The sequence below is a fragment of the Bolinopsis microptera genome, chromosome 9, assembly GCF_026151205.1.
Source record: "Bolinopsis microptera isolate Bmic1 chromosome 9, MBARI_Bmic_1.0, whole genome shotgun sequence".
Lineage (NCBI taxonomy): Eukaryota > Metazoa > Ctenophora > Tentaculata > Lobata > Bolinopsidae > Bolinopsis > Bolinopsis microptera.
In genome coordinates, this window is record NC_087080.1 from 14,311,514 (window position 1) to 14,333,845 (window position 22,332).

General features: G+C 42.2%; 1 protein-coding gene across 1 annotated transcript; it reads right to left on the bottom strand.

Annotated features, from left to right (window-relative positions):
• Positions 1 to 676: 676 nt before the first annotated feature.
• On the bottom strand, positions 677 to 20,928 carry LOC134821419 (long-chain-fatty-acid--CoA ligase 1-like). Its single transcript, XM_063832161.1, has 18 exons — positions 20,771 to 20,928; positions 18,822 to 18,946; positions 18,155 to 18,269; positions 16,663 to 16,744; positions 12,188 to 12,301; positions 11,762 to 11,824; positions 8,824 to 8,942; positions 7,296 to 7,398; positions 6,148 to 6,260; positions 5,486 to 5,579; positions 4,814 to 4,944; positions 4,108 to 4,233; positions 3,816 to 3,960; positions 2,324 to 2,442; positions 2,028 to 2,137; positions 1,616 to 1,706; positions 1,298 to 1,495; positions 677 to 1,190 (listed from the first exon to the last, which is right to left on the bottom strand). The coding sequence occupies exons 1-18, from the start codon at positions 20,918 to 20,920 to the stop codon at positions 1,047 to 1,049; spliced, it is 2,142 nt and encodes a 713-aa protein (XP_063688231.1). The 5' UTR covers positions 20,921 to 20,928; the 3' UTR covers positions 677 to 1,046.
• Between the last annotated feature and the right edge of the window lie 1,404 nt (positions 20,929 to 22,332).

Here is a 22,332-nt window from a genome sequence, read left to right on the forward strand (position 1 = left end):
AGGTACTGGTAGTCAAAATCCCGAATAAAATTGAAAAATCATATTGTCCCAATCTCTGTCCCATTTTCAGTTTTTGAAGGTGAAATTTCCAGGACCGAAATTTTACAGTTATGACTGATTTATTTACCCGCAACCAATTAGTAAGTCAACTATAGATGGCATATGACACGATAGAGTTGCTGGAAGTTTTATTTCGGTCGGAGGAAGCCCACAGCAGAAAGATTAACAAGACGAAAAGCTGTATTTTTAAACTTCTGTCCCATTTTCAAATATGAAATTTTCTGAACACAAATTTGACAGATTGGATGAACTTTTTGCCCAGAAACCAATTAGTCGGTTAATTGATGATGTTAATTTGAAAATTGTATCCACAAAATTAAATATTCTTAAGCATGGTCGCGCGGACGGGTTCACATTGATAAAGAATGGCGGTATATTTTACTGGAACGCGCGCTATCCGGTGCACTTAGTTGTCCACTGGTCACGACTCCTCGGAGAGATTCAAAAACAGCCTAATCGGATGTTCCTTCAGGTTTAGATTTATTTAAAATAGATTATTGGTTTTTGTACGGAATTCTTTTCCTGGATTTCAGGGCACTCCCAAGAATTATGACGAAAAAGCAATCAAAAGTATTTTTCACTGAAAGCACACAAATCATTCAAATAAAACAATAAATTTTCACTAGCAGTTTGATAATGAAAACATAAAAACATCATTAGCATACCAATGTATAAAAGTGTTTTAGTCACGAACCTTCTTATTGGACAAAAATTGTCATTTTCATAAACAATGAAGATACAAATGAGTTATAATTATTGTTCTATATGTTCGGTTAAAAATAACGCATTAAGCATTTAATGTGTTGTATAGTAGTAAATCTAATTACCAACTCTCTCAGACGATTGATCATATCAGTGAAATACTGAAATCACTTCCAGTCGGACTTTTATGAAATGTAATCATTAACAACGATGATTTTCAGTGTGTCGTTGAGAGAATAGTTCTGTCTGTTTGTTTTTGATTAATTTGTTGATAAATGGATTAATTAGTCTATTCCCTTGTAGAGAGTGTCAAGAACTGGTCTGTAATTCTCCCGAATGTTATGTCGTTTCTTCTTGAATGTTGGGGTGAGCATTTCGTTGTCGATGGTAAAAGCACATGATTCTGGGAGCAGCTTTATTCTTTTAACCTTATGACGTGTTATATTAGTATATTATTGTGAAAGTCGAACAAATTCTTTTATTAGAAATTATGAACAATTTAGCAAAAACAGATTCCATTTAAATTATATCAAACCTGTTCCAGACTGTTGAGTTCTTCGCTGCCTAATTTTAGCATCGAATCAAGAACGAAATCTGTAAATTCCTTGGAATCTGGTAGCTCTGAAATAGGAATGTTTGCGAATTCCTGAGGGTGAGATGCCGAGAGATACTCCTCATCTAGAACCACGACTGCTATTAACGATGATTTGATGCTTTCTCCGTAAACGTAGACCTGTGCAGAATTAGAAACAATCTGAGATAAAGTTTGGCGGAAGAATCGAAAGTTAATTTGAAAAGAGGATCATACAAACGCAGGTACAAATGAAATCTAACAGTGTAGCATGTTCCGAACCTGTGAAACGTAGGGAGATCGTTCATAAACTATTTCAATCTTCTCCGGGGCGATGTACTCTCCCTGGGACAGTTTGAAAATGTTCTTCTTCCTGAAGAAGATACATTTATAGGAACTTATTATCAGCACATGTTTAAGAGACCTTATCAAATTTGTTCAGATGGAAATTTGATTATTTTTAATGAAAACAAGACAACTGCGTGTACATTGCAAGATAACTTATCTACAAAGACTCCTATCCTGTATTAAACATGGGTAACACTCATACGAAACAAATACCTAACCTAGGTTCAATAGGTAGGTAGGTAAGAACCTTATCTAGTTATCTGATAATATTCCAGGTAAGTTGAAAGTAACACTTCAACCCCCCCGGCCCCCCCCCCCCACTTCAATAAAGCACACAAATATTCACCTGTCGATGAGTTGTAGTCTGCCCTCAGGTGTCCAGGTGCCTATATCCCCACTGTACAGCCACCCCTCCTTCAGCACCTCTGCTGTCAGCTCCGGTTGTTTGTAGTAACCCTGGTTGGAATGGCAGTAGTGTTTTCCTCTAGTTATCTTGTTTGAGGGGCCAGTCAATTTAACGACAATTTTCAAAAATTAAACTGACAATTTTGTATTCTCAAAAAGAAACACACTTATAACCCAACTATTACCCACTATTACCCATTATTACCCACGTGTTACCCATTATTACCCAACTATTACCTGGAATACTCCCGGTCCCTTGACGCACACTTCTCCCTTGTTATCCTTAACAAAGTAGCCCATCTCCGGAACATCCACCAGTTTTATCTGCCACTGTGGTCCTGGCACTCCCACGTGACCTGGGTATTGGGGGGATTGTACTCAAAACTTGGCACATTTCCAACTTTAGCTCAAAACTTGGCAATTGTCCAACTTTAGTGGACCGAGTTGGAAAAGGTAACTAGAGGAAGCAGCTGATGTCTCGGTTACTAACCTGGTACAGTATCTCCAAGAAGGTAACTAGAAGAAGCAGCTGATGTCTCGGTTACTAACCTGGTACAGTATCTCCAAGAAGGTAACTAGAAGAAGCAGCTCATGTCTCGGTTACTAACCTGGTACAGTATCTCCAAGAAGGTAACTAGAAGAAGCAGCTGATGTCTCGGTTACTAACCTGGTACAGTATCTCCAAGAAGGTAACTAGAAGAAGCAGCTGATGTCTCGGTTACTAACCTGGTACAGTATCTCCAAGAAGGTAACTAGAAGAAGCAGCTGATGTCTCGGTTACTAACCTGGTACAGTATCTCCAAGAAGGTAACTAGAAGAAGCAGCTGATGTCTCGGTTACTAACCTGGTACAGTATCTCCAAGAAGGTAACTAGAAGAAGCAGCTGATGTCTCGGTTACTAACCTGGTACAGTATCTTCAAGAAGGTAACTAGAAGAAGCAGCTGATGTCTCGGTTACTAACCTGGTACAGTATCTCCAAGAAGGTAACTAGAAGAAGCAGCTCATGTCTCGGTTACTAACCTGGTACAGTATCTCCAAGAAGGTGACTAGAAGAAGCAGCTGATGTCTCGGTTACTAACCTGGTACAGTATCTCCAAGAAGGTAACTAGAAGAAGCAGCTCATGTCTCGGTTACTAACCTGGTACAGCATCTCCAAGAAGGTAACTAGAAGAAGCAGCTGATGTCTCGGTTACTAACCTGGTACAGTATCTCCAAGAAGGTAACTAGAAGAAGCAGCTGATGTCTCGGTTACTAACCTGGTACAGTATCTCCAAGAAGGTAACTAGAAGAAGCAGCTCATGTCTCGGTTACTAACCTGGTACAGTATCTCCAAGAAGGTAACTAGAGGAAGCAGCTGATGTCTCGGTTACTAACCTGGTACAGTATCTCCAAGAAGGTAACTAGAGGAAGCAGCTGATGTCTCGGTTACTAACCTGGTACAGTATCTCCAAGAAGGTAACTAGAAGAAGCAGCTGATGTCTCGGTTACTAACCTGGTACAGTATCTCCAAGAAGGTAACTAGAAGAAGCAGCTCATGTCTCGGTTACTAACCTGGTACAGTATCTCCAAGAAGGTAACTAGAAGAAGCAGCTCATGTCTCGGTTACTAACCTGGTACAGTATCTCCAAGAAGGTAACTAGAGGAAGCAGCTCATGTCTCGGTTACTAACCTGGTACAGTATCTCCAAGAAGGTAACTAGAAGAAGCAGCTCATGTCTCGGTTACTAACCTGGTACAGTATCTCCAAGAAGGTAACTAGAAGAAGCAGCTGATGTCTCGGTTTGTCCGTACCCCTCCACTATGTTCGTTCCCATGACAGCTCTGAACCATTGTATCACGTGATCTTGCATGGGGGCTGATCCGCTCATTATTATCTGGGAGATAAAGAAGGTAGAGATTTGGTAAGAAAACGGATTTAACTATCTTAACATAGTTTCCGATTCAGAAAGCAAAATGATAACAAAGTTACAATTGTATTGAGTGGAAGGTGCCATTACGCCCCCCCCCCCCCCATTACAAACCTTGACTCTCCCTCCTAGTTTGTCCTGTATCTTCTTGAAGAAGAGTGTATCCCATACACTGTCGTTCCTCACAATCCCCCCTTCCACCTCCGCTACTTTACACCCAACTCCATAGTTAAACGCGTTCTGAAGAAAATATCGATTAAATTCTCACAATCCCCCCTTCCACCTCCGCTACTTTACACCCAACTCCATAGTTAAACGCGTTCTGAAGAAAATATCGATTAAATTCTCACAATCCCCCCTTCCACCTCCGCTACTTTACACCCAACTCCATAGTTAAACGCGTTCTGAAGAAAATATCGATTAAATTCTCACAATCCCCCCTTCCACCTCAGCTACTTTACACCCAACTCCATAGTTAAACGCGTTCTGAAGAAAATATCGATTAAATTCTCACAATCCCCCCTTCCACCTCCGCTACTTTACACCCAACTCCATAGTTAAACGCGTTCTGAAGAAAATATCGATTAAATCAAGTGGTAATTCTAGAAGTAGTGATGAGCAATTCTGGGAATTGCGATTATTGAAAAACAGTTCACTGTCTTCGATTGTCTCGAACGTTAAAATTGCACAGTAGGCGTCACAATTTAAAACAATTCAATCAAATCGTTAACAAAATCATTTCCCCTCAGATATAATCAATTAATCAATATCATCAAAAAGATACAAGATACATACAACATGACATTGTAATACAGGGAACCTTGACAACGAAGGGTTTCAGGTCGAGCTGAGCGTTTACTTTATCGTACACTTTGTTAAGTACTCTGGGTACCGCCGGGAATATTGTGGGTTTGAGCTCCTGGATATCATCCAGCAATAACTTCGTGTCACCTGACAGGGGAGGAGTTGAAATTAGCAAAGGAGGAGAGGGTACAGACTACACTCACTACAGCACGTGCATATTGTAGGGTACAGTGTACTACACTGTACAACACATGCATATTGTAGAGTACATCACGTGCATATTGTAGGGTACAGCAAGTGTTACAAGGAAGAACTAGCTACTAAATGTAGTTAGTTACTGTACAGTGTACCCCTTAATACCATGAGAGAAGCGGTAACAAGAATATGCCAACTTTGTGACTAGCCGGTCTATTGAAGTATCAAATTAAAACATTATGCCTTATTGTGATATGATAATGTTACAAATCAGAGAGGTCGCTTATTGAGCAGCGAGATTATCTCACTCAGCCTGCAATCTGCATGTTTAATAGACATGCAGGCAGAGTGGAATAGCTAATAAGGATGTGTTCTTAATATGAGTTACATAATGATATCAAGTAATAAGATAATAATAATAATACGCTATTGTACTTAATAATAATAATCTGATATCAAAAAATGACTTGTAGTAGTAGTAAATAATAATCACCTCTAGAATACCCAATCTTGCCACCCACAAACAGTACAATACACTCCGCAACAAAGCCGTACACATGCGCCAGGGGCAGGTAGGAAATAACAGTCTGAACAGATTGTGGGGGACTGTTAACTTATTAAGTTATTACGTTATAAGGGTTACCAGCAATTATAATATGATCTCTAAAACTGATCACTAATGACTAAAATGGCTTTACAAGCACTTTGTCATGTGCGTATAGTAATCACTGCTCCCATAATAATGATTCCAATAAAGCGTTGTATTCACTACAATCCCACTGTGAAACACACAATACAGTGTGAGATATTACACACAATACAGTGTGAGATACAGTAATGTAATAACTAGGGTAATATGATACCAGTGTATTGTTCAGTGCATTCTTCACCAGTCATACCAATTAAATAAACAATTTAAATACTACAATAACTGATGTGGAAATACATTACAGCTGAAACAAACGGTGAGGAGTTGAACCATGTTCGTTTTGACACGTGACACTGATCATAGGGTCTGATTGGTTAATGCTGATCAATTGCTGTCACGTGCTAGATAAAGTAAACCTCCTCACCAGATCTGTGTTCGATACTAGCCACTAGGTACAAGACTAGATACAAGACTAGATAATCTAACTCTAGTCTAGTTTAACTCACCTCTTCTTTGTTGAATTTGCCCTGGAACTTCCAGAGTTGTCTCCACTGCATCTTCATGCAGGACACGATGTTCTTGTGGGTTAGCTCGGCTCCCTTCGGTTTACCTGTAGTACCTGCAGAGGGTGTGTGTGTTAGAGAGTGTTACAGTGTGTTTTACAGTGTGTTAGAGAGTGTGTGTTACAGTATGTGTTACAGTGTGTGTTACAGTGTGTTACAGTGTGTTACAGTGTATGTTACAGTGTGTGTTACAGTGTGTTACAGTGTGTGTTACAGTGTGTGTTACAGTGTGTGTTACAGTGCGTTAGAGAGTGTGTGTTAGTGTTACAGTGTGTGTTACAGTGTGTGTTACAGTGTGTGTTACAGTGCGTGTTACAGTGCGTGTTACAGTGCGTTAGAGAGTGTGTGTTAGTGTTACAGTGTGTGTTACAGTGTGTGTTACAGTGTGTGTTACAGTGTGTGTTACAGTGCGTGTTACAGTGTGTGTTAGTGTTACAGTGTGTGTTACAGTGTGTGTTACAGTGTGTGTTAGTGTTACAGTGTGTGTTACAGTGTGTGTTACAGTGCGTGTTACAGTGCGTGTTACAGTGCGTTAGAGAGTGTGTGTTAGTGTTACAGTGTGTGTTACAGTGTGTGTTACAGTGTGTGTTACAGTGTGTGTTACAGTGCGTGTTACAGTGCGTGTTACAGTGCGTTAGAGAGTGTGTGTTAATGTTACAGTGTGTGTTACTGAATGAATAGTTACAGAGATCGGTTATTGCAGAATATAAATATCTTACTCCTTATAATTCAGGGTGAAATCGTTGGCTTTATTTGTATATTAATCCGCATTACTTTATTATGTCTGTATTAATCTGCATTACTAATAGTCCTTAGGACGCCGACGGCTTTGTTACGATGTTAAATTATTATATAATGTAGTCAACACTCAACATTCCTTACACTAAAGCTTAAAATGGGGGGAAAAGTCAGTCAGTCCTTAATTTATAAAGAAGTTTTAGATTTAACGTTTTAGCGGGTAACTTGGTGTAATTTCCTGCTAAAATGATAATAACTTACACTGATAACATGGTATTGACTAACCATTAGTGTAACAGATAATAGCAATAGTGTAACTAACCGCTAGTGTAACAGATAATAGTGTAACTAACCACTAGTGTAACAGATAATAGCAATATCGTCAGCAGTAGGTGGAGAGGACTTAAAGTCGGTAACTTTGGAGCCCAGAGATCTGACCTCGTCCCATTCCAGACACTGAAACAGTAAAACATTTTTATAATACATAAATAAATAAATAAAATAAATAAATAAAGTCAATTTTTACAGCACAGCAATATATATCTAAATATCAGATCCTCTGTAATCATAATGTATAAAAAAAGGAGCTTTTCTCTGTGCTGAAGGATGAATCAAGGCAGATCATGGTTCTGTTAGCAGGCCACCCTAGTTAAATAAATAAATAAATAAAGTCAATTTTTACAGCACAGCAATATATATCTAAATATCAGATCCTCTGTAATCATAATGTATAAAAAAAGGAGCTTTTCTCTGTGCTGAAGGATGAATCAAGGCAGATCATGGTTCTGTTAGCAGGCCACCCTAGTTAAATAAATAAATAAATAAAGTCAATTTTTACAGCACAGCAATATATATCTAAATATCAGATCCTCTGTAATCATAATGTATAAAAAAAGGAGCTTTTCTCTGTGCTGAAGGATGAATCAAGGCAGATCATGGTTCTGTTAGCAGGCCACCCTACTGTTAGCAGGCCACCCTAATACCCTACATAATATACAATTTACATATAATGCATAATTTAACATACAATATACATATAATACAATATACAATATACATATAATACAATAGTATATAATTTTCAAGAATCTGCACAGAAACTTAGATAAGATTAATAAGAAAAATATTCTGAAATTCTGACTGTAACAAATTTTATTGAATGTATTAACTGAGATAGGGGAAACATATTAATATAAGCTGAGATGGGTTAATATTAAGTTAATATTAAGTCGTGTTTACATACAGCATGATGAGCATAATGTGATAGAATATGTAACCAGATATGTATTATGCAAGACACGGGTTCTCACCTCTCGTATTATCTCATATTTTTTAACGTATTATCTTAATATTTGAGATAATTTAATATATTAAATACAGAATGAGCCAGAAGCAACTACCCACGCGGAACCTTTAAACAACTCACGGTATTCTATTCAAAATTGTACAAACATTTCAGGGATTACAGATATGGGTGAAACTTAGATTCCCAAAAAATTGTCAATCACAGTGTATGGCCTGCCACTCCCATTTCTTACTATTTCCACAATAATAATTTTTAATAACATTGGTTGTTGATATAAGCAGGATATAAATGCTTTATTTCTTTTCATTTCATTAATAACAATATTTAGTAATTAGCTCAAAGCACTGCCATTATCTTATGAAAATAGTGAAAAAGAGGGAGTGGCAAGCCACGCCCATTATGACATTTCGAAATTGTACGTTATTTTCTGGAGATTTAAGTTAGCCCCATATCTCTCTTAAACCCTGTATTTGTGACAGTGCGACAGTGTGACAGTGTGACAGTGTGACAGTGCGACAGTGTAACAGTGTGATAGTGCGACAATGCGACAGTGTGACAGTGTGACTCTAGGTGACCTTTATATTGAGAGAGCTCAGTTTGTGGAGAGTAGAAGAGTCGGTCACGTGTCCTACTGAGATAACGGTTGTTATCTTGCACCCTTCTGTAACGAACTCTAGCAACCTCTCCACACTGCCTAGGAGGGGGGTGTTAGAATAATAATTCTTATTAATTAATAATAATAACATATACGGGTGAACCGCCCCTAAAACGTCACCTGTTTTTTGGGCCCAGATTGCCGAGTTAGGGCTAAATTTACAGGGTTCTGAAGTGTCTAGGAATAATATTTAAACCTTTTTCTAGCCTGCCAGGAAGATTTGGAAATTTGAAAATAAAATCAGGTACAATGTTTTTTACGTTGAAATGGAGTCACTTTTGAAACACCACCCCTAAAATGTCAACTCTATATGTGCGATAATTACAAAATGTACAGGAGGCCTGATTTATCTTTTGTCACTAGTACTATTTGTTTTGTCTTATTAAAACATTAAGCTACTTGAAAACATTCACTCACTAAAGGAAGTACCTCAAAACCGTAATCACCCCCTAAAATGTCACGTGCACCACCCCTAAAACGTCAGCTAAAACAGGTTGTGTAGCACTCAGAATGTTGCTCAATTATTAATTTTAACCACTTCTGGGACAAATATAACCTATTTCTGAGAGGTGTCGACCAGAATTTCTCTCTCTGTTGAAAAAAAAATGGTGGAATTTAGTCAATGTACTTTTTGTGACATTTTGGGGACTTTTTTTTAATACCCAGAACTTACGGCAAAACAGTAACTCAGTCAACAAAATTAACACCTGTAGTTAGATTATCTAGTTATAAACTAACAATTGGCACAAAAGAAATGGATTCAATGTGATTTTAACCTTGTGCAAATTGCATGCTTTAATTGCATTTTTTGGGATTTTTAACATCATCCTGCATTTTGGCAATTTTAGTGACCTGTAGTTAACTAATCCAACCCAGTAATCGATCTGACCTTCTCTATAGACTAGATTTGACTGCTTTTAGCAAAATTGAATGTCAAAAACTACGGTTTTTGGTACTTACTAGTTTATGGTAAACCTATGATATGCCCCCTAAAATGTCATTTTTTTCTCCCCTAAAATGTCAAATTTGTATTTTGTTCGCATGGTGTGCGATAATAGCTCTTGTTTTGGCACTTGTTAATTATTAACATCAACTATTAACGAAATGTGAGTATGCATTGCATCTGAGGAAATTAAGCCTGAGTAATTTGATCATGTTAAAATGACATTTTAGGGGGGATAATTATACATTTTAGGGGATGTTTATTGCAATTAATAAAATAAAACTAATTCCTTGAGCTGCCAAAGCTTTCTAATATTACCATTAGATGCTAAATATGATGTTTAATAGGCTGGTACCTCCATTTTATGGTGCTTGTAGTCTCAAAGCCAGAATCTGATAAAATGACATTTTAGGGGGCGGCCAGGTGACATTTTAGGGGAGGGTAGTAATATTGAGTAATGTATAACTTTCCATATCTCCAGTCATATGTACAAAGTTGCTAAAATATGTAAATATCACTATCCTAGACCAAAACTGAGTTAATATTAATGAATTCCAGAGTTATAAAATTGTGCGCTTTTTTTCAAAAGTAAAAAATTCGTACAAAGTGAAAAAAATGCCCTTATGGCATCATTTAGATTCAATTTCAGGATGTGGCAGGGTCTGAATGATATTTTTTTATGTTTAGGAGTTACAAATGATTAGGTAAGATACTTTCTGAGAAGATAGGATCCAATCAATTTAGAGTGGCGTTTTAGGGGTGGGTGACATTTTAGGGGCGGTTTACCCGTAATACTCGTTATTAATTGTTAGAATTAACCAGACTGTGACTGTTATAATGTTATGAATATGATATTAATCAACTTATCATTCTGTGTAATGTACATTGTGTAGTTTCTAAATCTCCACTACAGTATTTAAAGAACCATGTACATATTATGCAGTATAATTTGTTTGTGTGTATTTCTCACAGTAAACTTTAAAGCTTTTATCATATTATGTTGAAAGTAAAAGTTAAAATACAAGATATGTAACATCACAGTAATAAGTAGTTGTTATTGTGGTTACTATGGTTACTGGTTAGTTGTTAGTGTGGTTACTATGGTTACTGGTTAGTTGTTACTGTGGTTACTTGTTAGTTGTTACTATGGTTACTATGGTAACTGGTTAGTTGTTACTGTGGTTACTATGGTTACTTGTTAGTTGTTACTGTGGTTACTGTGGTTACTTGTTAGTTGTTACTGTGGTTACTATGGTTACTTGTTACTATGGTTACTATGGTTACAAATTAGTTGTTACTGTTGTTACTATGGTTACTGGTTAGTTGTTACTATGGTTACTTGTTAGTTGTTACTGTGGTTACTATGGTTACAAATTAGTTGTTACTGTTGTTACTATGGTTACTGGTTAGTTGTTACTATGGTTACTTGTTAGTTGTTACTGTGGTTACTATGGTAACTGGTTAGTTGTTACTGTGGTTACTATGGTTACTTGTTAGTTGTTACTGTGGTTACTATGGTTACTGGTTAGTTGTTACTGTGGTTACTATGGTTACTGGTTAGTTGTTACTGTGGTTACTATGGTTACTTGTTAGTTGTAACTGTGGTTACTATGGTTACTTGTTAGTTGTTACTGTGGTTACTGGTTAGTTGTTATTATGGTTACTATGGTTACAAATTAGTTGTTACTGTGGTTACTATAGTTACTGGTTAGTTGTTACTATAGTTACTATGGTTACAAATTAGTTGTTACTGTGGTTACTATGGTTACTGGTTAGTTGTTACTGTGGTTACTATGGTTACTTATTAGTTGTTACTGTGGTTACTATGGTTACTTGTTACTGTGGTTACTATGGTTACTTGTTAGTTGTTACTGTGGTTACTATGGTTAGTTGTTTCTTGTTAGTTGTTACTCACTGTTTTGACACACCACAGCAGTCAGGCCAGTCTCTTTCAGGATGTGACTCATCGCTTTGTCTCCTGAAAAACGGAATGTTTCATTAAACTACATTAAATCTACCGCAGTGATCCCCACGTGATGCCCTTATTAGGAGATGTAGCGATCCCAACGTGATGCCCTTATTAGGAGATGTAGCGATCCGCAGAAACTGAGTATTCTTCTGAGCTTATTTGTCTCTAGGGAGTTGTACTAAACACATCATTCTGACAAACTTCACTAGAATACATTTACACTTGAGTCAGAATGTATACACTAGTATTAAGTATAAGAGTGGGATAACGGTGGGGTCATGAAGAGAGATTATATTGTATTATATATAATTTGTAGTAAGGAGTGTGTAACTAATAACTAATAACTAATAACTAATAACGTATATTACCTACCTAGTGTTAGGTAGAGGGGAACTGCGATATTACTGTTCCCGGTCGCCGCTTGCATTGTCATGTGCCACTGAGGCGAGTTCTTGGCGAATATACCCACCAGTGTTTCCTGGCCACCTGAAATAGTGAAATATTTGTGTCTCATGAAATAGTGAAATAGTAAATTATCGGTCTCACGAAATAGTGAAATATTAAATTATCGGTGTCTCCTGAAATAGTAAAATAGCAGTGTTCTCTAACACTATATGTTCCAATACGATACAAAAGAGTTGTAGGTAACACGAGTAACAGATTCAAAATCTCTGCTCCCACGTTACTCTTATCTACTTCCATGTTACCTACTCAATGTAGAAAGTGAGATGACACGTCACTCTGAAGAACTACACTATATTGTATGTGTATTACACCTGATGACCTGATTCTGTATAGCTCTTTTAGGTAGAAAGAGGACAACAATCAAATCAGGGAGGGTAACACCAATACTCTATTTAAACCATTCTATCTAGTCAATCTATTTTATACACCATCCTCATGTAGCCTATATACACTCACTATACTCATGGGACAATGGACATAGCACATACTCATTATACTCATAGCACATAGCTATCATATTAATTACCCAAGCAGCATTCTCCTGTATAGGGGGGGGTGACATGTCTCCAATGTCTCCAATGTCTTTTGTCTTTTTTGAAAAGATAGGGTGCAGAGACATGTCCTGGAGACATTGGAGACATTGGAGACACAGCTTTTGGAGACATTGGAGACATTGGAGACATTGGGGACATTGGAGACATTGGAGACAAAGCTTTTGGAGACATTGGAGACATTGGAGACACTGGAGACGTAGATGTATGATTGGAGAAGGAGGAGGATCTAGGAGGAGGATGACCCAGGAGGAGGACTCAGGAGGAGAAGGAGGAGGATGAGGACTCAGGAAGAGGACTGAGGAGGACTGAGAAGGAGGAGGACTGAGGAGTACTGAGGAGGATGGCTGAGGAGGATGGCTGAGGAGGATGACTGAGAGGGAGGAGGAGGAGGAGGAAGAGGAAAAGGACTGAGGAGGAGGAGTAGGACTGAGGAGGAGAAGGAGGAGGACCTAGGAGGAGGACCCAGAAGGAGGACTCAGGAGGAGGAGGAGGAGAACTCAGGAAAAGGACTGAGAAGGAGGAGGACTCAGGAGTACTGAAGAGGATGACTGAGGAGGAGGAGGAGGAGGAGAAGGACTGAGGAGGAGAAGGAGAAGGTGGAGGAACTAGGAGGAGGATGACCCAGGAGGAGGACTCAGGAGGAAGAGGAGGAGGACTCAGGAGGAGGACTTAGGAGGAATGAGAAGGAGGAGGACTCAGGAGAACTGAGGAGGAGGAGGAGGACTGAATAGGAGGAGGGGGACTGGGGAGGACTGAGGAGGAGGAGGACTGACGAGAAGGATGAGGAGGAGGACTGAGGACTGAGGACTGAGGAGGAAGAGGAGGAGGATGAAGAGGAGGAAGAGGACCCAGGAAGAGGAGGACTGAAGAGGACGATGAGGATGAGGACTGAGGAGGAGGAGGAGGACTGAGGAGGATGGCTGAGGAGGATGACTGAGAGGGAGGAGGAGGAGGACTGAGGAGGAGGAGGAGAAGGACTGAGGAGGAGAAGGAGGAGGACCTAGGAGGAGAAGGACCCAGGAGGAGGACTCAGGAGGAGGAGGACTGACGAGAAGGATGAGGAGGAGGACTGAGGACTGAGGACTGAGGAGGAAGAGGAGGAGGATGAAGAGGAGGAAGAGGACCCAGGAAGAGGAGGACTGAAGAGGACGATGAGGATGAGGACTGAGGAGGAGGAGGAGGACTGAGGAGGATGGCTGAGGAGGATGACTGAGAGGGAGGAGGAGGAGGACTGAGGAGGAGGAGGAGAAGGACTGAGGAGGAGAAGGAGGAGGACCTAGGAGGAGAAGGACCCAGGAGGAGGACTCAGGAGGAGGACTCAGGAGAAGGACTCAGGAAAACTGAAGAGTGAATAGGAGGAGGAGGGGGAGGACCTAGGAGGAGGAGGACTGAGGAGTACTGAAGAGGATGACTGAGGAGGAGAGGAGGAGAAGGACTGAGGAGGAGAAGGAGAAGGTGGAGGAACTAGGAGGAGGATGAACCAGGAGGAGGACTCAGGAGGAAGAGGGGGAGGACTCAGGAGGAGGACTTAGGAGGAATGAGAAGGAGGAGGACTGAGGAGAACTGAGGAGGAGGAGGAGGACTGAATAGGAGGAGGAGGGGGACTGGGGAGGACTGAGAAGGAGGAGGACTGACGAGAAGGATGAGGAGGAGGACTGAGGACTGAGGACTGAGGAGGAAGAGGAGGATGAAGAGGAGGAAGAGGACCCAGGAGGAGGAGGACTGAAGAGGACGATGAGGATGAGGACTGAGGAGGAGGAGGACTGAGGAGGATGGCTGAGGAGGATGACTGAGAGGGAGGAGGAGGAGGACTGAGGAGGAGGAGGAGAAGGACTGAGGAGGAGAAGGAGGAGGACCTAGGAGGAGGAGGACCCAGGAGGAGGACTCAGGAGGACTCAGGAGAAGGACTCAGGAAAACTGAGGAGTGAATAGGAGGAGGAGGGGGAGGACCTAGGAGGAGGAGGACCCAGAAGGAGGACTGAGGAGGAGGAGAACTCAGGAAGAGGACTGAGGAGGACTGAGAAGGAGGAGGACTGAGGAGTACTGAAGAGGATGACTGAGGAGGAGGAGGAGGAGAATGACTGAGGAGGAGAAGGAGAAGGTGGAGGAACTAGGAGGAGGATGAACCAGGAGGAGGACTCAGGAGGAAGAGGGGGAGGACTCAGGAGGAGGACTTAGGAGGAATGAGCAGGAGGAGGACTGAGGAGAACTGAGGAGGAGGAGGAGGAGGACTGAATAGGAGGAGGAGGACTGACGAGAAGGATGAGGAGGAGGACTGAGGACTGAGGAGGACTGAGGAGGAAGAGGAGGAGGATGAAGAGGAGGAAGAGGACCCAGGAGGAGAAGGACTGAAGAGGAGGATGAGGATGAGGACTGAGGAGGAGGAGAAGGACTGAGGAGGACTGAGGAGGATGGCTGAGGAGGATGACTGAGAGGGAGGAGGAGGACTGAGGAGGAGGAGGAGAAGGACTGAGGAGGAGAAGGAGGAGGACCTAGGAGGAGGAGGACCCAGGAGGAGGACTCAGGAGGAGGACTCAGGAGGAGGAGGAGGACTCAGGAGGAAGACTCAGGAAAACTGAGGAGGAGGAGGAGGAGTGAATGGGAGGAGGAGGGGGACTGGGGAGGACTGAGGAAGAGGAGGACTAAGGAGAAGGATGAGGAGGAGGACTGAGGAGGAGGATGAGGACTGAGGAGGAGGACTGAGGAGTACTGATGAGGATGGCTGAGGAGGACGGCTGAGGAGGATGGCTGAGGAGGATGACTGAGGAGGATGACTGAGAGGGAGGAGGAGGAGGAGAAGGACTGAGAAGGAGGAGGAGGAGGAGAAGGAGGAGGACCTAGGAGGAGGAGGACTCAGGAAGAGGAGGACTCAGGAGGAGGACTCAGGAAGAGGACTCAGGAGGAGGACTGAGAAGGAGGAGGACTGAGGAGAACTGAGGAGGAGGAGGATGAGGACTGAATAGGAGGGGGGACTGGGGGAGGACTGAGGAGGAGGGGGACTTGGGGAGGACTGAGGAGGAGGAGGAAGACTGACGAGAAAGATGAGGAGGAGGACTGAGGAGGAGGACTGATGATTGAGGAGGAAGAGGAGGAGGATGAAGAGGAGTAGGAGGACTCAGGAGGAGGAGGACTCAGGAGGAGGAGGAGAACGACTGAGGAGGACTGAGGAGGAAGAGGAGGAGGAGGAGGAGGAGGAGGAGGAGGAGGAGGAGGAGGAGGAGGCTGTGTCTCCAATGTCTCCAAAAGCTGTGTCTCTAATGTCCCCAATGTCCCAAATGTCCCCAATGTCTCCAATGTCTCCAAAAGCTGTGTCTCCAATGTCTCCAAAAGCTGTGTCTCTAATGTCCCCAATGTCCCAAATGTCCCAAATGTCTCCAATGTCTCCAAAAGCTGTGTCTCCAATGTCTCCAATGTCTCCAATGTCTCCAATGTCTTTGTCTTTTTCGAAAAGATAAGGTGCGGGAGACATTGGAGACATGTCACCCCCCCCCCTGTATAGTATAGTAAACCAATCAGCGCTATATTTTAAGTTCCAATATTGCACCTGCTGTTACATCTGATCAACCAGCGTTCAGCGGTGTAGAGCGTGTAGTGCGAAAATATTGAAAATATTCGGTCGATCAGCTTAAATATTAGTATCTTATACTGAACTAGATAGTATCTGTATATACTATTCAGTCCAAAGGAAGGATATATAGTATAGCAATCAGAAAACTTTCAAAAATCTCATGACAATGGGGGAAACCTAAACTCTGAAAAGTTCCAACTTATTATATATATAGAAATATGTGCTTGTACCTCTTATAATGACATTCACGGTCTACTTACCCTGTAGACCCAGCTGAACGAGCCCACATCTGAAGTCCTGTATCTGTCTGTCCCCCCTCCCCCACTTACCCTGTAGACCCAGCTGAACGAGCCCACATCTGAAGTCCTGTATCTGTCTGTCTCCCCTCCCCACTTACCCTGTAGACCCAGCTGAACGAGCCCACATCTGAAGTCCTGTATCTGTCTGTCTCCCCTCCCCCCACTTACCCTGTAGACCCAGCTGAACGAGCCCACATCTGAAGTCCTGTATCTGTCTGTCCCCCCTCCCCCCACTTACCCTGTAGACCCAGCTGAACGAGCCCACATCTGAAGTCCTGTATCTGTCTGTCCCCCCTCCCCCACTTACCCTGTAGACCCAGCTGAACGAGCCCACATCTGAAGTCCTGTATCTGTCTGTCCCCCCTCCCCCACTTACCCTGTAGACCCAGCTGAACGAGCCAAAGTCCCCTGTATCTTGTTGTGTCTTCCCGCTATTCCCCCCCCCCCCCCCCCCCCCCCACCCCCCCCCACCCACTTACCCACTTACCCCCCAAACCCCACTTCTTCCACCCCACCCACTTCCCCCCACTCCACACTCCCCCCACCCCCCACCCCCCACACTTCCCACTCCCACTTCCCCACTTCCCACTCCCCCCCCACTCCCCCCCCCCCCCCCCCCCACCCACTCCACCCCCACTTTAACACTGTAGTAGACCCGCTGGCTGCAGCTGAACGAAGTCCACATCTGAACTGAAAAAGTCTGTATCTGTTTTCTGGTCTCCCGCTTATCCCCCCCACCCCCACTTACCCACCCCCCACTTCCCTGTTTAGACCCAGTGAAACGAAAAGCCCACTTCTGAAAGTCCTGTATCTGTCTGTCCCCCCCCCCCCCCCACTCCCCCCCCACTTCCCCCCCCCCCCCCCCAACTTTACCCTGGTTGACCCAGCTGAACGATAGGCCCCCACTTCTGAAGTCCGGTATCTGTTCTGTTCCCCGCTATCCCCCCCCCCCACTTACCCTGTTAGTACCCAGACTGAACGAGCCCACTTCTGAAGTCCTGTATCTGTCTGTCCCCGCTAATCCCCCCCCCCCACTTACCCTGTACGATCCCAGCTGAACGAGCCAATTCTGAAGTCCTGTATCTGTACTGTCTCCCCCCCCCCCCACTTCCTGTAGACCAGCTGAACGAGCCCAATCTGGAAGTCTGTATCTGTCTGTTCCCTCCACCATTACCTGGAGGACCAGTGAACGAGCCCACATCTGAACGTCTGTATCTGTCTGTCTCCCTCCCCCCACTTTACCCTGTTGACCAGCTGAACGAGCCCACATCTGAAGTCCGTATCTTCTGGTTCTCCTCTCCCCCCACTTACCTGTAGGACCCGCTGAACGAGGACCCACATCTGAAGTCCTGTATCTGTCTGTCTCCCCTCCCCCCACTTACCCTGTAGACCAGCTGGAACGAGCCCACATCTGACGTCCGTATATGTCTGTCTCCCCCCCCCCCCAACTTACCCTGTAGACCCAGCTGAACGAGCCCACATTGAAGTCCTGTATCTGTCTGTCCCCTGCTGTCCAGGATATCCACCTATAGGGACTAGCTCCTTCTCGGTAACCGAATAGTTTACCCCTGAAGAGAGGATGGTGAGTAATAAGACAACTGACTAACTTGATAAGTGAGATATCGGTTCTCTCCCTGACATAATTCTGGTAACATGCCTGTAATCCAGCGTACCATCTAGATGGCTTCTTAGTGTGGACGATAAACGTAATAAAGTACTCCTGAAAAAGCACACCCCTATCCTTGAAGTCTATTTTAATATAATTCGTGTAAAACGTTAAAAATGTTGCCCAATCAGATCAATTTGATTTGTACAAGGATTATATCCTGTGCATATGTTTCTACTCTCAGCACACTGTGCATGTCATTGAATAACATTTCAATTTAATTAAGAGTTGAATCCAAATTTTACAAATATGGCCTCACGTTTTACACGAATTATATTAAAATAGACTTCAAGAATAGGGGTGTGCTTATTCGGGAGTACTGTATTACTTTATCGGTCACATGAGCCTATAGGATTAAAAAATACCAACCACATATTTTATCACATTTCAATATTGAACTAATTCAGCGCTGGCTGGTTGCCAAGTTTTTTGGTTGCCAAGTTTACCAACTCACGAGGGGTTGATTTCGAGTCCTTCCTCGAACAGGTTCCTAATGGTAGTTATGGAGGACTTAGTGCTGGATAAAACAGTCTCATCCTCGTCAAATATACTCTTTCTGTGTGTCTCGACACCGTCCACCTGCAAATATTAGAGGTTAGGCAAAGTGCAGTAACATGTCCTTACCATCAGGGGCGTGGCAAGGGCGTGGCACTTGGCTAGTTGTAAAGTCACACGATATAGCAGATACTTAATACCACACAATACCCCTTAACAGCTAACTTCACTCACCCATCATACCCCACCGTACACAAAGTGTTGGAGGTATGTGAAAAACCCAGTATAGGACCATAACAAGCCCGGCGTGATAAAGAGAATATATTACATGGATATAACTAATGTATTACATGATATTACTAATATGATAAGCTGGCTGGAACAAGGAACACCAACCACCAGGTTCTTTTAAGACTGGTATTTTAATGTTAACTAGATCAGGTTATCGGGCTGTAATTTAACACTGGGACGCGGTGGAACCCTCAGTGAACATTCTAGAACAATTGGAAAACTGCAACGCCCAAATGTTTGTCAAACCGACTGATATGAATCCTGATAGGATTCATTGAATCCTATCTGCACAAATTTGTATGTTGTCTGCGCACTTAAAGAAACTATATATACGTACGGGTAAGGAGCAAGGAGGAGGGATTGTAGATATCGTACGGGTAAGAGCAAGGAGAAGGGACTATATACGTACAGGTAAGGAGCAAGGAGAAGGGACTATATACGTACAGGTAAGGAGCAAGGAGAAGGGACTATATACGTACAGGTAAGGAGCAAGGAGAAGGGACTATATACGTACAGGTAAGGAGCAAGGAGAAAAAACTATATACGTACGGGTAAGGAGCAAGGAGAAGGGTCTATATACGTACAGGTAAGGGGCAAGGAGACGGGACTATATACGTACAGGTAAGGGCAAGCGAGAAGGGGACTATTAGTAACAGGTAAGGAAGCAAGGAGAAGATACTATATACGTACAGGTAAGGAGCAAGGAGGATGGACTATATATACGTACAGGTAAGGAGCAAGGAGAAGGGAATATATACGTACAGGTAAGGAGCAAGGAGAAGGGACTATATACGTACAGGTAAGGAGCAAGGAGAAGGGACTATAAACGTACAGGTAAGGAAGCAAGGGAGAGAAGACACTATATACGTACAGGTAAGGAGCAAGGAAAGGGAACTATATATACTTACAGGTAGGCGCAAGGAGGAAGGGATATCTACGTCCAGGTAAGGAGCAAGGGAAGGGACTATATACGTACGGGTAAGGAGAAGGAGAAGTGATATCTTACGTACGGGTAAGGAGCAAGGAGAAGGGACTATATACGTACGGGTAAGGAGCAAGGAGAAGGGACTATATACGTACAGGTAAGGAGCAAGGAGAAGGGACTATATACGTACAGGGTAAGGAGCAAGGAGAAGGACTATATACGTACGGGTTAGGAGCTAGGAGAAGGGACTATGTAGTTCGGGTTAAAGGAGCAAGGAGATTGGGACTATATACGTACAGGTAATGAGAAGGAGAAGGGACTATATAACTTATACGTACAGGTAAGGAGTAAGGAGAAGGGACTATATACGTACGGGTAAGGAGCAAGGAGAAGGGACTATTATATACGTACAGGTAAGGAGCAAGGAGAAGGGACTATATACGTACAGGTAAGGAGCAAGGAGAAGGGACTATATACGTACAGGTAAGGAGTAAGGAGAAAAGGACTATATACGTACGGGTAAGGAGCAAGGAGAAGGGCCTCTATACGTACGGGTCAGAGAGCAAGGGAAGGACTATTATATACGTACAGGTAAGGGAAGGAGAAGGGACTATATACGTACAGGTAAGGAGTAAGGAGAAAGGACTATATACGTACGGGTAAGGAGCAAGGAGAAGGGACTATATACGTACAGGTAAGGAGCAAGGAGAAGGTACGACCATCCTGTGTTTGCTATCACAAGCTCTCCACCAGAGGTAGAGTCCTGTGACTGCTGCTCCCACCAGGATAGCATCTAGATGTAGCTCCACATCCTTTATGTTTCTTAACGTGCCGTGCACCATCCTAATAGTGTGTGGTTAGTAGAGTGATTTGATTTGAAACGTTCAAGATAATACAGAATTATACAAAAGGAAATTTGAATAAAATCAATGGCGACAAAGAATTGAGGCTGAAAAAATGCTCGGACTGGTTAGGGCAGGCACAAGTTAGCAGAATTTGACTGAACACGCCATGTGCTCTGGACTCTTACTCTGGCCAGATACGTTAGAATATTTAATTAGATCACAGGTTAAATGCAGTGGTCAAGGTAAACAGATGGTGATCAACAATAACAAACTGAAAGTGTTTAATAAGCTACCTCCTAAAGAGTACAGACTTTATATTACAATACTAATCTAATAGAGTTAGTGTGTGAATGTGAAGTTATGTTTAACAGTTTAAATGTCCAGTATTTTAGTTATATGAGAGCTGTTTTACATCGATATGTTACTTTCTTTAATTCAATTACAATCAACTACAACCATTTTTACTTTGTTTGCGATTCTATCCCCCCAGGATCAATTACTAACTACAATAACTATTTTTCCATCAACAAGTTCAGAACTTGAGCCAAAAAAACAAATTAAAATCTGGAGCAAAACAAGCAACCCATCATGGGTTGAACCCATGACAGAACTAATAAGAGTTAATTTGTCCGGTGTCAAATTCCATACCCGCCGGTGAAGGGTTGTGTACGAGGTGGTAGGACTGACACTGGTAGTATGAAGCCGGTTTCCTTGTACGGTAGACTGGTAGAAGTAACACAAAGTAACATACATGATAGAAACTTGGAGAAGGTTTGAGTTTTAACTTAATAATATTATCATATGTCCGGATATTAGGAACCTAATGCCATGACTTTCAGCGGAATTAGAACTCATCATGGTACGAGCAAGCTTCCACCCTTTTTCAGCTGAGCTTATCAGTTAAAAGAGAATAAAACTTGGCAATATTCCAGAGCTGAAGAATTGTACAAGCCAAGTGCAATAGCCTCCGGTCTTTTTCCTAACATGATGTACATTGTTATATACAAAAATACTACAAAAACAAATAGCTACTCATTTGGCCACGTTCTAAATGCTACTATTTATACTTGAGATATGTTTCACAGTAGTTAACTAGCAAACGGTAAGACAACCTTTGCCCGAGAGAACCAGAGGAGAATATTATAAGGAGGGTTTTAATGCGTAATAAATTCAGTGGGCAGTTCAAAAACTGTCCACAGAGTGTCAAGTGAATATTTGTATAACACAATTTAAAGGATTATTATAATATGTAGGTACAATTGCACAAGAAGGATTACAGCTTTAAATTGTCATATATCATAATATGTTAGTATGTTAAACACAATAACGATCATTGATTTAAATCATACACTGATCAATGATTTTCTAAAGCTGGTTAAACTGAGGAAGCTGAGAATCTACATATAACA

Coding starts and splice junctions, on each gene's coding strand:
- LOC134821419 (XM_063832161.1), bottom strand. CDS start 20,920: ATGGTGCACGGCACGTTAAGAAACATAAAGGATGTGGAGCTACATCTA. Junction 5,580..6,147: donor GCAAATTCAACAAAGAAGAG/GTGAGTTAAACT, acceptor CAATCTGTTCAG/ACTGTTATTTCCTACCTGCC. Junction 4,945..5,485: donor CAAGATTGGGTATTCTAGAG/GTGATTATTATT, acceptor CTCCCCTGTCAG/GTGACACGAAGTTATTGCTG.